The following is a 17,044-nucleotide window of genomic DNA, read 5'->3' as shown; positions in this document are numbered from 1 at the left end:
GATCGCGAAAACAGCAAACAAGTAACACCACGCCGATGTTGTTCACGGGACAGCAAGAGTAAACGATCGGGAGACTCTTGTCGTCGTTATCGTTCCCCTCGCACGGTTTATTTCTCCGAATTCAGCGTTTTTGCTTCACAACTACAGCGTGCTGTTTACTTTGTGCACTAACATGGACTCGAGTCAACCAGCGCCACCTCTGGCCAAGTGCCACAGCCTACAGCCAGATCAACCTGTGACACATCTGCACCACGTTTGAATTCGTGTCATGCACATTTGTACCTTTCAATTGTGTCTGTTTGTGCGTCATGCAAATAAACCATTGAAATGAATGAAATGATATCATATATTCCTTATTGCCCTACATTTGTACAAAATGCCAAATGACATACACATAAGAATCACCATCCTGATATCAATACTTTTGCCCATACGAAAAATGTCGTGAACACACTAATATTTCACCAGTGTTGTAACATCACATGTCGTTAGCATAGTCTGCCTGTGTCTTCCCTCTGCAAACAAACATGTTAGAGTTGGTTGTGAAATACAGTCTGCATAAGTGTGGTCAATCTAATAAACATTTATAAGGAGATGGCAGTTACTGTGAATGTACAGCAGGTGATTAGTAATAAACAGTCAGACAATGACCCTGACAATCTCATTCAATCTTGCAGATTGAATGCACCTTCTGTGGAAAGTGGTACCACACGGTGTGTGTGGACTTCCCCTGTGCAGAAGGCGACTACAAATGTTGTGCATGCTAAATAAACAGAAAAAATTGATCCCTGTTGTCTTTGCTTACCGATTGTTTTTAGTGTTGACAATCCACATTGCTGGCATTGCATCTTTCAACATGTTTGTGGGTAGATTTGGATGTACTCAATGTGATCATAGCAGCAGGTGCAGATGTGTCACAAGTTAATCTAGTAGTGGGCCATGGTCATGTGTTAGTGGTGGGAACAGTCATATCCACTCACTCTCACTGGCTGTTTATTACTAATCACTGTGTAACTGCTGTGAATTCACAGTAACTGCCATCTCCTTACAAATCTTCATTAGATTAACCACACTTATACAGACTGTATATAACTCCAGCCATGTTGATGGATTGCCTATATTGGCTGGAAATATTCATTTTCAGGGAAAAGACACAGACAGACGATGCTTACAGGACGTGATGTGACAACACTAATGAAATATTGATGTGTCATATTTGTCCAAGGTGTATTTCATTGTTATGGAAAAAGAGAATATTAAAATCATGATGACCAATTGGAGTGGTGATGTCTATGACTTTGTGTATATAATTTGGAATTTTGTACAAATGTAGGGCAATAAGGAATATATGATATCATTTCATTCATTTCAATGGTTTATTTGCATGACGCACAAACAGACACAATTGAAAGGTACAAATGTGCATGACACGAATTCAAACGTGGTGCAGATGTGTCACAGGTTGATCTGGCTGTAGGCTGTGGCACTTGGCCAGAGGTGGCGCTGGTTGACTCGAGTCCATGTTAGTGCACAAAGTAAACAGCACGCTGTAGTTGTGAAGCAAAAACGCTGAATTCGGAGAAATAAACCGTGCGAGGGGAACGATAACGACGACAAGAGTCTCCCGATCGTTTACTCTTGCTGTCCCGTGAACAACATCGGCGTGGTGTTACTTGTTTGCTGTTTTCGCGATCGCGTCGCGCATGAGGATATCACCAAGTAAACTCGCCACATTTTAAACATTTTGTTGTTCAACAGCATCAAGACTGACGGAGTGTGTTTGAGACAACCTCACAAGTGTCACAGGTGACACATTTGGCGTTTTTTTGCTGGTTTGTCGGTAGCAGCTCCTGAAACGCAAGACTGCCACACATCTGTTCAACCAACGCCAGTTGATCTAAACGCCAGTAGATCTGGAACACCGGGACGTCGGGCTAGCGATATTGCGAGCCCTGTATCTGATTGAGGAATCACTCATCTTTGGAAAAGAGAGTTTATTACAGAGAAATGGCTCTTTCCAAAATAAAAGCTATACTATCCGCTTCTTCTGGGCTATATTCTCAGCAGCATAAGGAGAATCATGTGCTAACAGCTGTCTAAATGACTCGGCTAAAGTTAGTAGCATGCTTGCTTTTTTTTTTCTGCTTCCACTTGTCTTTGCACTAGGATGATGTCGGCGTAAATGTGCAGTCATATTCGTTGTGTTCCCACTAGTGCTTTCAGGTTAATCTCGTTGAAATGACCTTAACGCCACAACACGGCAAATCTCCGTTAACGAGCTACCGCCGATCGCTCCGTGCATGGGGCTAGACGGCCAACACGTTAACGAGCTAACTGCGCTAACACACTAGTTCACACCAATGTAATTGAGCATTGCATGGCACATCCAACATACTGTTTTACTTTAGTCCATGACTCGCTTACCTTCAGGGTCATACGTCACATGAAAACCAAAATAATTCCAAACGCCAGATCTGAATGAGAGTGGGGGAGGTCCATCTTGCAAGGAGAGCTTAACTTCTGTCTCGCTAGCTTGCCCTGCGCTCTTCCTTCTGACTATGCTGTCTGTGTTGAGCGCTCAGTGGATCTGCGCTCGACAGTGCAGCCTAGGCGGAGTAGTCGAACACAGATTCACTGAGCGCTCAACACAGACAGCATCGTCAGAAGGAAAATTGATAAAATAAATTACAAATTTTGTATTGTTCGATACATATGCGTACCGAACCGAAAGCACTGTATCGAACGGTTCAATATCGATACGAATATCGTTGCACCCCTAATATATATATATATATATATATATATATATATATATATATATATATATAAACCACTAGCTGTAAGATATGTAAACTTCAGCTGTAGTTGTTGTAGATTCCTTTAGAGACCTTGAATGAGGTTTAGCTTTAAACCCAGTAATTATCTCTTTAGCCCACTGCACTGATACTAATCCCCAGAGTATAGGGAGAAACGCTTACCAGACAAGCCTCATTAAATATTTACTGTGTTTGGCCACCATCAACCACTCTCACAACAAACACCCACAGACTGTTTGCCTTTCCTCCGTCCCCCCCAACCCCCCATTCATGCCATGTGTTGCATTTGTGTCGCCGTAGGCGATGGCGAGAAGCTGACGTGGACTTTTTTTCTTCCTTCCCTTTTGTTATTGGCTGATAATCACAGATTGTGGGCTGGTCTGTGATGCGTGACAATGTTAAATATTAATGTCTGAATGGAGAGAGGCGGGAAGTGCGGTGGAGGTGACACCCTCATTCATCACCGGGCCCTAACAGAATCTAAATCCTCGCTGTGTTTTTAACCTTGGTACCCTGGGGAAGTGAGACAGAGGGAGCGAGAGGAAGCAGGAGATAGAAACAGTGGTGCATAGGGAGAGGAGAAGGAGATGAAACAGATACAGAAGGAAAAAAATAAGAAACAGAGAGCGAGAGAGAGAGAGAGGGGGACAGATGTGTCACAAAGCGAGTTATAAGCTGTGTGAGAAGAACGCAGTGGGGTGGAGTTGGGGGAATATAAAGATAGATGGATGGATGCAAAGTAAGACCATGACAGCGGATAAAAAAGGAAGTGAGATGGTGAAAAATATGCCTGCATACTGTATAATGTATAGAGCTCTTCTCCTCAGCTGACCTGTCAGCGTATCCTATGTGACAGGCTGACGGATGTGCAGAAAGGAACTCTTATCTTATTTTGTCAAGGTCTGGCAGTCAGTCAAGTCCTATTCAGCATAAATAAACAAGCAGCGAGGAAAATGGCAGCCATCTCACCTTCTCTTCTACAGTGTCATTTTCCTCAGACGTATCTCTCCCTCCGCCTTCTTACTCTTTAGCTGGGAACAAAACGGGGCCGGACTTCCTATTACCCATCTATTATCATATTGAATCTTATCACCAAATATAGCACCACAGAATAAGAGTATTTCTTTTCCAGCCAGCTGTCCAAGTTGGCTGAGGAGAGTGCTGGATATATATATGTGTGTGTGTGTGTATGTGTATATATATATATATATATATATATATATATATATATACACTCAACAAAAATATAAACGCAACACCTTTGTTACTGCTCCCATTCCCCATGGGATGGACGTAGAGACCTAAAATTCATTCCAGATACACAATATAACCATCCCTCCCAAACAGTGGTCACAAATCAGTCCAAATGTGTGGTAGTGGGCACATCTGCCATATTGAGATAATCCATCCCACCTCACAGGTGTGCCACATCAGGATGCTGATCTGACATCATGAGTAGTGCACAGGTGTACCTCAGACTGCCCACAACAAAAGGCCACCCTGGAATGTGCAGTTTTGTCTCACAACAAAATGCCACAGATGCCACAAGAAATGAGGGAGCGTGCAATTGGCATGCTGACAGCAGGAATGTCAACCAGATCTGTCGCCCGTGCATTGAATGTTCATTTCTCAACCATAAGCCGTCTCCACAGGCGTTTCAGAGAATATGGCAGCACATCCAACCGGCCTCACAACCGCAGACCTCGTGTAACCACACCAGCCCAGGACCTCCACATCCAGCAGGTTCACCTCCAAGATCGTCTGAGACCAGCCACCCAGACAGCTGCTGGAACAATTGGTTTGCACAACCAAACAATTTCTGCACAAACTGTCAGAAACCGTCTCAGGGACGCTCAACTGCATGCCCGTCGTCCTCATCGGGGTCTTGACCTGACTCCAGCTCGTCGCCGTAACAGACTTGTGTGGGCAAATGCTCACATTCGATGGCGTCTGGCACGTTGGAGAGGTGTGCGCTTCACGGATGAATCATGGTTCACATTGTTCAGGGCAGATGGCAGCTGAGAATGTCCCAGTTCTTGCATGGCCAGCATACTCACCGGACATGTCACCCATTGACCCATTGAGCATGTTCGGGATGTGCTTGACCGGCGTATACGACAGCGTGTACCAGTTCCCATGAATATCCAACAACCTCGCACAGCCATTGAAGTGGAGTGGACCAACATTCCACAATTGACAATCTGATAGACTCCATGCGACGATGTGTTGCACTGCATGAGGCAAATGGTGGTCACACCAGATACTGACCGGTTCTGGGTCCCCAGACCCCCAATAGCGCAAAAAACTGCACATTCCAGGGTGGCCTTTTGTTGTGGGCAGTCTGAGGTACACCTGTGCACTACTCATGATGTCAGATCAGCATCCTGATGTGGCACACCTGTGAGGTGGGATGGATTATCTCAATATAGCAGATGTGCCCACTACCACACATTTGGACTGATTTGTGACCACTGTTTGGGAGGGATGGTTATATTGTGTATCTGGAATGAATTTTAGGTCTCTACGTCCATCCCATGGGGAATGGGAGCAAAAACAAAAGTGTTGCGTTTATATTTTTGTTGAGTGTATATACACACACATATGGCACTCCTGAGTAGGTCCCACATATCATATTGTTATGGCTTTAATGGCGTGTTATTCATTTTTACCGCCTGGCTTTCAAAGTCAAATGCAGATTGGAGGAAGAGTTGCCATTATTACTGTATTCTTCGCCTCTTTCTGTGTCAGCCTCTTGCTGTCCTTGGCTTCAGCGCTCCTTCTCTCCATCTTTTCCCTGTGGTTATAGATTAAATTTGATCAACAATGACCTTTTCTGCTTGGATTGTTTGCCTCTTTCCATGTTCGGCAAGTGGTCTAATGGGAGCATATCCATAGCCAGTGCGTGCAGGCATAATGGCACGCTATATTAGAGCCAGGCAAACCAGGCCTGGTTGGTTTGTAAAGGGTATTTTTGGGAATGAGTGGCACTCGTTCTGGTAACATGCCGTACTGTAAACCTGCCAGAACCAGAATCAAGAGGCTTTCAAGGATGAGCGATGATGAAAGGCGTTGGTTTTTTTTCTCACCCCTTTATAGTTTGTTTAATTTCACATGAGCGACTGCTGAGGGTTTCAGAAGGCATTGTCCGGGTCATTATTATGTTTGGAAAACACAACAGAAGGTTTTTGTCGGAGCCTGTTGTGCTAATTATCGCCTCGGTCATTTGTGATTCTCTCTCGTGAAATAAAACTGTGGGTTAAAATGCAGTGTTTCTGTGCCTGCAGGAGTACCAGTCTTGCAACACTCTGCCATGTCCCGACCTTAAAAAGACCACACCCTGGACCCCGTGGACGCCTGTCAACATCTCCGACAACGGCGGCCACTATGAGCAGCGTTTCCGCTACACTTGCAAAGCTCGCATCCCAGACCCGAGCCTGCTAGAAGTGGGCAGACAGAGGATCGAGATGCGCTACTGTTCCAGCGACGGATCCACTGGCTGCTCCACTGATGGTGAGTGCATAAGAGGGAAGAGACTTATGGTCTCTTTCCAGCTCTCTCAGCCTCTGGATGTTCCTGTTTTCCTGCTCCAACTGTCCTTCTGCAGCTGCGGGTTATTGTCCTCCTCGCTTCAAGTCAGTCCTTCTTTCTGTTTGGCTGTTGCTCTTTCTCTTCCTTTCTCGATGTCCTGGAAAAGTTATAGGAGCCCTATCTCGGTCAACTCTCGTGTTTACCATCCCGTCCTCCTCGCCTTTATCAGACATCAAGGCGTCAGATGTACTAATGAACTTCCAATCCAAAGCGATCAGCAGTTTACGACTAATTTCATCCACCACGCCCACATGCACAGAAACGCAAACAGACACACATGCACACAAGTTCATTTACAGCCTCACAAAGAAGCAGCAAACTGCGGCTCTTTATCCGTAATTCCAGCTATTCCCATTTGCTTAAGTCGCTGCACCACACGGTCTCAGTCAGCCACACCCCTGGCGAATTAAACGCTGTAAATGTTTGTACAAGAAGCCTGCTAATTGACGAGTTGTTTATGTTGTCCAAGAGAAGTATGCGTGTTAGAGAGGAGACATGCAGGATGGCATCGCACCACAGCAAAGCGATTCAGATACAGATGCAGCAGTTAAAGTTTGTTTATGGTGCCGCTCTCTGCCTCAGAGGGGAAAAAGCTGTTTTTAAAGGGCTTCAGAGTTAGCGCCCGGCTAAGCTGCGGCGGCCTCCCATCACGCTGGGTTCATCTGCGTCTCTGGGTGGTCTGTTGCTACCACCAATCACACGCCACACGCTGCGATAATCACTGAGGTTAGCCTTTTTGATCTCACCACCTCTTCCTTATTTCTGATTATTAATATCCGTCTTTCTTCCAGGCGCTAACAGTGGTACAAGTTGTTCTCCTCACACTTTGAAGCCAGCGCTTAAATGTTCCTGAAGGGTTTTAAATGAGCGCCGACAAGCACAGAGGAAAAACCTGACTGCAGACTCAAAGCTTTAAGAGGAGTGACAGCCACACATCTGAGACGTTAGAGAACAAAGGCTCGAGCTTTAATAGGTCTGTCTTGTTTCTGATTAGTGGGAGGAAGTAACCGACACAACGTGTTTCATTAGGGGTTGTCACCGGCAGCCCGACATCAGATTAGCTTCAGTGTTAATTACAACAATTGGAGAAAAAAAAAAGCAAGGCAGTGATTTCAGCAGTCACTTTTGGCAAAGTGTTAGTCTGTGCAGGATGCAAGCCGACTATAGGATCCAAGCAGGCAGATGGTAATACACCATATGAGCTGAGTAGTACTAGCTGTAAAAATGTAGCTGTTTTTTTGTTTTGGGTGTTTTTTTTCGCAGATATACCATCATGAAAATGATGGTATATCTGCGGAAAGCTGCCATTAGCTCAGCTTGTTAAAGTGGAAACTTTGTAGCAAGCAGGTTGCGTTTAAACCATTATTTTGCAGGGGAGGTTAGGATATCTGTGCTAATAGAGACAGACTTCATTATACGTACTGTGGCAAAGATTATCAACAGCCATGATTAGTTGTGAGGCTGTTGCACTTTACACTTCGCTTTAACTAGATAAGTAATTAACATCACTGCAGGCAATGTTTCTAGTCTCCTCAAAGCATAGCCTTGTGAATAACAGGGTGATTTAATATGGAATTGGTGAAATATGTGAAATGATTTTTTCTTTCTTTTTCATTTACTTTCTGCAAATGTTCTGTGAAGCAAATTTCCTTTCAACATCAGAACGGTTTAACTCAGATCTGTCTTTTTTCCCTCCTTTTTGAAAGAACTGAGTTACGCGTGTTTGAGCAAAAGGGAAAAAAGGTTTAAAAAAATACTTCAGTGTGCACTTTGAAACTTCTGTTTCAATTAGCTGCACTGAGTGAAGTGGAGATCTATTGAGGTGTGCGTGGCCCCTGTGTTCTCGTCCGCTCTGTCCCGTGTTGATTGTCCATCTCCGGTCTTCGGTATGATTCACTTCTCGGAGGAGTTTTAAGTCATAACTGTCGAAAAAGAGGACAGACTCCAGCGATCCACTTCTTCATTTCAGCCATTATCAAAGTTGCCATCCATCTGGAGAGCACTGGTGTGTGTATTTGTGGGTTTGCGTGGAGGCGGGTAATATGTGCGTTTGCCTTTTTCTTTTTCTTTTTCTTGGTGGGTGGATATGTGCACATTGTGAGTGTGTGTGTGTCTGTGTGTGCGTATGAGACACTTTCAATAAGCCCTCCTCCTCCTACTGTCCATCTCTCATGTGGTGCCAGATCCCCGGGGACAGCAGTTAACTTTTCTGACAGCAAGAGGCTATCATAAAGTAATTACTACCACAGCGCTGGTGTTTATTGATACTCAAAACTGGGGCAAAGGACAACGAGATCCCTCTGAGACAGCGGGACCCCGAAAAGAAATGGTGTGTCACTCAATAAAGATTTACTATTTGCATCAGGCAGCTTGCAATCGATTAGAGTTCAGCTCACATCACGCGCTTTACCTGTGAGAGCCAGTGTAAACAGATTGCTCTATGAAGAGTGGCGGGAAAGTTATTTGAGACGGTAATCAATTAGTGCATAGGCCACAATAAACATGTTGCTGTTAATCCTTAGCAGAGGACATGTTGAGACACTTAAGATGAGATAGTGCATCCAAGTACTGTTTTTTCTTCTTTTAAACTGCGCTTTGTCTCCTAGAAATTAATGCAATTTAGTCCATGGGTGACATAATACTTCCTTTGAATAATTGAACACAATGTTTGTAACAATATTTGTAAAATAAAAAAATGTATTATTGTTATCATATTGAATCGACCATGTGATAAATGTCTGCAATTGCAAAAGAAGTTTGTTTTTGTTTTTTTAAATAAGTTTTTCTCATACTCTGAGTCAGATATCTCCACTCCAGAGGAGTAAGTTTACTTTCCATTTTTATTCTTGTTTATATTTATCTGCATTTTGGAGTAGGGCTGCACGATTAATCGTTAGAAAATCGCGATCTCAATTCATACTTATGTGTGATCTCATTTCCAAATGATTTAAAATCCAACGATTTAAAAAAAAAAAGAAAAAAGACGATGACGATTGTACCACATTTTGATCCGGGACGTAATCTGCATGAAAACAAGCGCTCACTCTTCCTGCTCAACAAATGACAAGGGCGGAGCCTTATACCACGTGGTACAGAAGCTGGCTGCTAAAATTGGCAGGGAAAAAACAACGGAGAGCACGTCAGGGATGAGGAGAAAGTGACAGGAGAAAATCCGTCCCGGTCAACCACCCAAACATCAATAACGGGAACCTTATACAGCGCTTCCCTATACCCGTCGAACTCCCGCAGGCACAAAGAAATTACGGAGGCTATTACTTATCACCTGACCAAAGATATGGCTCCCATCAACACTGTGCAAAACGAGGGATTTAGGAAAATGATCAACACCCTAGACAAACGCTACACAGTGCCATCCTGCAATGATTTTTCTATTGTTGCACTACCTGCTCTATACACGCAGCGTCGAGCAACGGTGGAGACGAAATTTCAAGCAGTACAACATTTTGCGGCAAGGACAAAATGTGAGACATTTGTTGTTTTTATGTTCAGTCTCAACTGTTACGAAGTTGATGTGCAGTTAATAAGTGCAATAAATATTTATACTGGAAAAGAAAATTGTGAGAGAATCGTGATCTCAATTCTAAGCCAAAAAATCGTGATTCTCATTTTATGCAAAATCGTGCAGCCCTATTTTGGAGGGTGTTTATTTTTACAGAAGGGTTTCTTCATGTATCATTCAGTACCTGGTTTAGAGAATGGTTTTTTTTACTGGGGCCTTATTTTTTTATAAAAACAAAATTTGTTGTTTTTTTCCCCTGTGGCTGTCAATAGTATCAGAATTATGAAGTGGTAAAAAAAGAAAACCCTCTCGTAGCTCAGCTGAATGTAGTCAAAGCTAACAGCGGTTAGCTAGAAGCTTCTAGTTTGCAGCTTTTAATCAGAAACTACCTCCTGCAGCCAAGTGTCGTCTGAAAACGCAGTTTTATTTGTAAATTAAGAATTCACAAATATATTGGAGCCACTTTTGGACCCCTTTTTGCCTTCAAGCCTCTTTCAGCTGCTCCCTGATTCAAACGGGGTCACCACAGCAGATGGATCCAAAGGTTGATTTTGTGGGTTTTTATGCCAGATACCCTCCCTGACACAACTCTCCCAGGGATTTGTGTGTCCTCCCAGTCTCAAAGCAGTGATCTTTCATATATTAGGTAAATGTGTTAACCATTATACTATGGAGCTGCTCATCCTTTTGCTTTCAGAATTCTGCCTTAACTCTCTGTGGGAAAAATAAAAAAAGATGCCAATCTCCCATCACGTCCCAAAGGTGCTCTAGGGGATTGAGATCTGGTGACTACGGAGGCTGAACTCACTGTCATGTTGAAGAAACCAGTTTGATTGGCTGATTACATACTTGCATTAAAAGGGCTCATGCCACCAAGTGTGAAATCTCCAAGGATGATGAGACGGATAACGTGCGTGGCAGCGTTCGGTCAGGACCATTTTGCAGTCTTTAACAGGATCAACCGTTAACGCCTGCTCGTGTTAACTGATGACCACAGATGTCAGTGCATTCATGCCATTTCGATGTGAAAAGGACTTAAGTCAACAAATTAGATTTCCAAACTGTTAAAGAATTAACATGTTGCTGTTACTGACTTAACAGCTTAAAACTGAATATAAATCCTTTTTAAAAAATGTATGTATCCACTTTTTCACACACTATATATAAACATTCTCTTTACACATATTTTTAAGTGAACTAACCTTTTCGTACTGCTAGGTATGTTCTTGTTTGGATATTCTCTTTTGAAGTCAGTGCATGAACATTTTCTCTCACTTGCCGCCTTGCTGGCACACTAATGTCACTTCCCTGCAATTTAATAAAAAGCCCACTTTTCCATGTTGTTTAAGATCTTCTCCGCCGCCCTCCTCCTGGGCACTGTGTTTGTACACTCGTGCATCACAGCCATCAGACATACCTGATTTGGATTATATTCAGACACATGGCAGATGTTATTGGCACACACCTGGAAGTGTTATCACGGACATACAGATAAGAAGAAATTAATCCCCTGTCAATACAGGGGGAATAAAACTGCTGCTGGAGCCAACCTAGCAGCTTCCTTCTGTCTTTGTTTCACTGTTGCCTCGTGATCGCTATCTGTCTTTATTACGAGAGACAAATTATGACTATATGATTTAACCAAGCATTTACAATGAGCTTTTATGTAACATACTGACTTGTTTCATATCAGTGATCGTAGCTTAATGATAGCGATGAGTTAATTACTTAAGATCTGTGGTGATTTAAAGACCTCTCTTGTCATGTACACCCATTTATTAGTCTCGTAGCTCTTGTAGTCATTTTCCTTCTTTTCACATCTTACATGGCTGAATGAAAAGCCAAACATTTGATCAGTTGGATACATATAAGTGTTAAACATGAAGTTCTTTTTAATTTTTCAAAAGCAAAACATAAAATCTATAGATTTCCTCTCCTGTTCATACAGTATATCCTAATGTTTAGTGCATACACATACCTACACCCCTGCTTTTCATCTGCTTCTCTATGGATGGAAGCACACTGTAGAAGCCTTGCACAGTTGATGGTGTCACAGATATGCCCCCAAAACCTTTAGATACTGCTACAGTGCATGTCTCGTATTCCATTCCCAAATGGCATGTATGCACTTAAAAAATAATAACTTCATACCTCACAAATGACAACGCAGGAATTCTTAATTTTCCGAATCATTTGGTCCTTTTTTGCAGACATGAATTTTGCTTCCTGAAATGCTGTTTTGTCTGCTTGTGTGTCTGTTTGTTAAGCACTGTGCCAAAACTGCTTGGGGGAGAGGTGGGAAATTGGCAAAGGAAGAAAATTCAATGCAAATTCAAATCAAGGATGGCTTCCAGGATTGTTTTTTTCATAACAGCAGCTTGTGAACAACAACCACATCAGGCAACTGCTTGGGGCCACAGGCTGTTAGAGGGTCAGCGAGGGCTCACACACTTTACCCCACTCGCCCATGAGCTAGCAGAGGATTTGCAGTGGCATCTAAAGGAGCCCCAGTTAGAGGTGTGTTCAAAAAAACACCAGCTGTTTAATAATGTAAGCCTCCTCAGCTCTCTTTTTAATGTAACTTCAAATTTTTTAATGCGTGGAAACTATGTCTAGTAGTTTTCTTCTCTGCTCAGGTCCCCAAACTGTCGCAGGGCTAAAACACAGAGTGACAGACAACAGACGGCCTCGCATTCACAAACCTACAGTCAATTTAGCCCAACATGCATGTCTTCAGACTGCGAGAGGAGGCTGTAGTATCTGGAGAAGACCCACACAGACATATGGAAATAATGCAAATTCCACACAAAAAGGCCCCAGCCAGGTTTTGAGCCCAGGACCTTCCCGCTGCGAGGCAAAAGTGCCAACCACAGTGCCACTTCTATAATTAAAATTCAGTATCCGCAAGTAGCTGATCCATTTTTGGACAAAGGAGTAAAGCAATGCTATTGCATTCCAGTATACACTGCAAAAACTCAAAGGCTACCAAGTATATTTGTCTTATTTCTAGTCAAAATGATCTCATTGCACTTAAAATAAGACACAATAAGCTACAGAGCAACATTTCAGTAAGATATAGGAACTTTCAGTAAGAACAACACAGTGAATCTTGAAACTAGAGAATTTTTATGGCGTTATTTTTGTGCCACTATTCTGAGCGCACGAAAAAAAAAAAAATTTGCAGCTGCAAGTGTTGCATTTTGAGGAGAAATTTATTTTGAGCGAAGAAAAGCTAAATTTGAGTGAACAAAATTCATTGCTGCGTGCAAAAAAATGTATTTCAGTGTTTGCTATTATCCATACATACACACACACACACAAAAGCAGCCCCTCACTCAGTTTTTGCATTTGCGCTTGCTCGCAACGTGTTGCTCGCGCTCTCAACATTTCTGCCCAAGCGTGCTCAACTCTTTCAGTACACCGTTATATTTGTGCACTAAAACCAGCCTATCACAGACTCGGATGCAAAAAATCTGATTGGCTGTTTTGGTCTCCAATCAGCTCGAAATGACTAAATGCAATATCCCAGAATCCATTTCGTCCAAAACTCAAACAAGGCAGTGGCGGAGGAACACAGAGTGGCGGAGCATGTTTAAGTTTGGTTGGGGTTTCTTTCCCACAACCAATAAAAATCCAGACAGAGCTGCTAACATTGCTCAAATATATGAGAAGGCATGCCCTCTTTGGTTTCATGTATGCTCCACAAATAGGGGTAGACAAAACCCAGCACGACACAACCTATGTGGAATTAATAAAGCTTGCTTGCATTCTTTCTTCTGTAATTCCTTACTGTGTTGCTTTTTTCTCAGATTTTTGAACAGACTGAAACCACAACACAACCCTTTAAGTCTTGCCAGATATCAGGCTGCTTGCCATTCAGGACTGTGACTGCACTCTCTGTGTTCGGGGGCGGTGTTTTTTTGTTCCGTCAATTATTCACCAATCAAGCAGCCACCTGTATTTGACATAAAACTGGAAATAACCCTCCCACTGTGGCAAGGATTGAAACCAGCTCGCTTTCTATCATTAGTCAGCTTAATGTAAAAGACTTCGTAGCTATTACTCGCTGTCTGTGCTGCCACAGGCCAGCCCACTGCACTTTTAATTTTAAATGACGGTTTCTGCAAAGCCATATGTCGATAAAACAGATATTCTTGTGCAATTCAATCTGTACATGTGGTGAATTGGTTAAAAGTTAGTCAGGCTGGTTTTATGTGAAGCAGTGGTATAATCAAGCTAAAAAAAAAAAGCTTTTAAGCTTGATTATACCACTGCTGCTTTAAATGTTTTATCATTTGCATCACACAAAGCCAGAGGCAGAGGCAAAAGAAAGTGCTGTAAAGATGAAAGAAGGTTGTGAGTTTGTAATTTTGCTAGCTTGTGCTGGTGAGTGATGGCTTCATTTTATCCCAGGGAGAAACGGTGGCTTGTCAGCAGCCTGATGTGTTTCACTTCAGCTGATCTGGTATCAAGGCCAGGGCCCTCTCATGGACGAGAGATTAGTTCTTGTGCACGGATGTCGTGAGCAGGCACTGAGTAGACACAAGACAGCGCTGAGGGACGACTCTGACGGATGACAACCAACCCAGTGTCCTTATTGTCTTTTTGGTATTTCTCTTGCTCTCTTCCTACACTCAATGCTCCCTTTTCATGTGGCTGTTACTCTGTCAAGCAAAAAGAGTAAAAGTAGTTGAGCCAACAACAGAGCGCACAGTTTAGTTAGAGACAAAGTTATACAACACATACATCTGGTACCTGAGAGGCCTGTTTCTATGGGAAACTGCTACAAAATAGTAAAAAAGATTGAATGCATTCCTTATTTTGCTGAATAAAGTAAGGACGTGAAGGTCTTCACAAAGGATGAGAGATGGAGAAAGAGTGCGACATCCTGAGAACCAACAATAATCTACAAAACAGCTGTTGTTTCAGCGAGGCGAGATCATTTGGAAGAATTTAATATTATTCATTGAGATAGAGAAATAAATGTATTTGGTGATTAGTCTCTAATGACCTATCATGTCAGAGTGGAATCCCTAAATAGGATTTAGGACAGGACCCTGGACACTGGTGGTGGTGAAGATGAAGGTGGAGGTTTGGATTGAGCTCTGAGTTTCTGGATGAGGTGGAAGGAAAATGACAGAGAGCGCAGATTTAAACCACGCAGAGTGGAAGCTGATTGGCTCAAAGAAGGCAGGCAAGAAGATGATTGGACTAGAGTAAAGACGTCAGTACTGAGATTGGCAGCGTGGGAAAGTGGTAGTAATGTAATGAAGAGACTAGCAGCAAAGAATCCAGGATGCAGGCAGATGAGTGACTACAGATCTTCTTTACTTAACTTGCACATAAGCTTCATATCTAATTCCATCCATCCATCTTCCATTTATCCAGTTTAGGATCCTGGAGGGGCGTAGGAGTGTGTCCCAGTTGTCATAGGTGGAGTACACCCTGGATAGGTCGCCAGTCTGTTGCAGGGGTAGCACAGAAATACAGGCAACCATTCACAGTCACATTCATGTCTATGACAAATTTAGATTTGCCAATATACCTGTCATTTCTGTGGACTGTGGGAGGAAGATGGAGTACCTGGTGAAAACCCACGCAAGCATGCAGAAAACACAGACTTTACACGAGCAGCATCGAGCAGCGATTAGACCTGTTACCTGTTGCAAGAAGGTTCAGGGTTCAGACTCAGAGGAGCTCTGTGAATATAGCAATGAAATGTTATAGATCCATTTTGGTCTTTCTTGACTTGATTAGAGTGCACTGGTGCACAGTTGTTAGTGCATAGAAACTGAAACTCAAGCCAGGAGGTTAAAAAAATAGACCTATGAGGCAATATTGTTTCAAGGCACATTTCTGTAGCACACAAATTGCTCAAGAACACTTGTATCTCGTTTTATTTGTTATAAACAAGCGCCTAAAAATAATCTGTGATTACTGTCAGCTTCTCTTGCTTTCTTATTAGCACCGTTTACGTGCATCGCATCTTTAAACTCAGTTTTTCAAAATCTTACGGTGTATCTATAGGTTATGGACTCGTGGTTTGCCAAACAGCAAATATTTGAATGCTTCTGAAAAGAATCCCTCTGAGGCTAACTGAGATTTGAATCGGTACACAAAGCTGAGCATCAGGAATTTTTAATAGCGAGTAATCAAAACCACGCAGCACATTAATGTCTAACCTCGTGTTGTGGATGAATCATCATAGGTGTTCTGTTGACTGAGAGAGCAGCCACACTGATCATTTTATTTTATTAAAGATAGAAGAATTTGGGTCATTTTTGATACCACAGTGTTTGTATGAGTTTGGGAATTGAAGAAGAGTTTAGTCCCAGCAATGGCTATTGACGTCCGACTTAATGGGCGGAGTTCCTTTGTTGGCGTGCAAGAACCTTATAGCACTACTCCAATCAGACCTTCATGTAGAGTCGGCAGACAGAAGCCATTCCACACTAAAAGGCATGTGAAAACCTGCTGGGGTTTACCAAAAGGCAGCTCTCAAACCATGCGAAGCAAGATCCTCTGCTCTGATTAAAGAAGGATTTAACTGTTCCGCCGCGATTCCATGTGTAGCGAAAACTATGCTCTTGTCATCACTTCATTAGTACCAGCTCAATAGTGGCAGCATCATGCTGTGGGAATCTGTAACAGTGACTGGGAGACTAGTCAGATGGAAAAATGGATGCAAAAAAAGATAAAAACCAAGCAAAAGTTTACATTCTAAATACCCAACAGCCTAAAACCATGCGGAAACTCGGGAGCATCATCGGAAAATATTGTTGATTCGGCCAGTCAGAATCTGGACCAGAACTCAATGGTGCACTTCTAGAGAGACCTGAAATTGGCTGTGCACCAACACTCCCCATTCAGCAGGGACAGGCTTGAATGATTCTGCCAAGAAGAATGAGAGAAACTTTCTGTTCCAAGTGTGTAGTATCACTCCCAAGAAAACTTGAGGATGTTATTGCTGCCAAAGATGTTTTAACCATTCACTAAGTGAAGGGTTTGAATGCTTATGTAAATGAGGTATGTAAATACGAAAACCCCTCCAAAGGCCTGTGTTGCTTGTCATTGTGGAGTACTGTGTTCATTTTCTGTAATAAGTTGATCCATTTAAGGA

At 42.7% G+C, this 17,044-nt stretch overlaps 1 protein-coding gene across 3 annotated transcripts in view; it reads left to right on the top strand.

Moving 5' to 3' along the window:
• Positions 1-17,044, top strand: part of sema5a (sema domain, seven thrombospondin repeats (type 1 and type 1-like), transmembrane domain (TM) and short cytoplasmic domain, (semaphorin) 5A) — a 167,853-nt gene that overhangs the window by 120,547 nt on the left and 30,262 nt on the right. For all 3 annotated transcript variants that reach the window (XR_191067.4, XM_076888111.1, XM_004546589.5), the window contains exon 16: positions 6,101-6,326. Coding sequence is in view for 2 of the 3 variants with exons in the window: in XM_076888111.1 (XP_076744226.1) it covers positions 6,101-6,326 (226 nt within the window). In the remaining variant the exon portion in view is untranslated. The remainder of the gene's footprint in view (positions 1-6,100; positions 6,327-17,044) is intronic.

Source organism: Maylandia zebra, linkage group LG9, assembly GCF_041146795.1.
Source record: "Maylandia zebra isolate NMK-2024a linkage group LG9, Mzebra_GT3a, whole genome shotgun sequence".
NCBI classification, from domain to species: Eukaryota; Metazoa; Chordata; class Actinopteri; order Cichliformes; family Cichlidae; genus Maylandia; species Maylandia zebra.
This window is presented reverse-complemented; position numbering and strand designations above follow the sequence as displayed.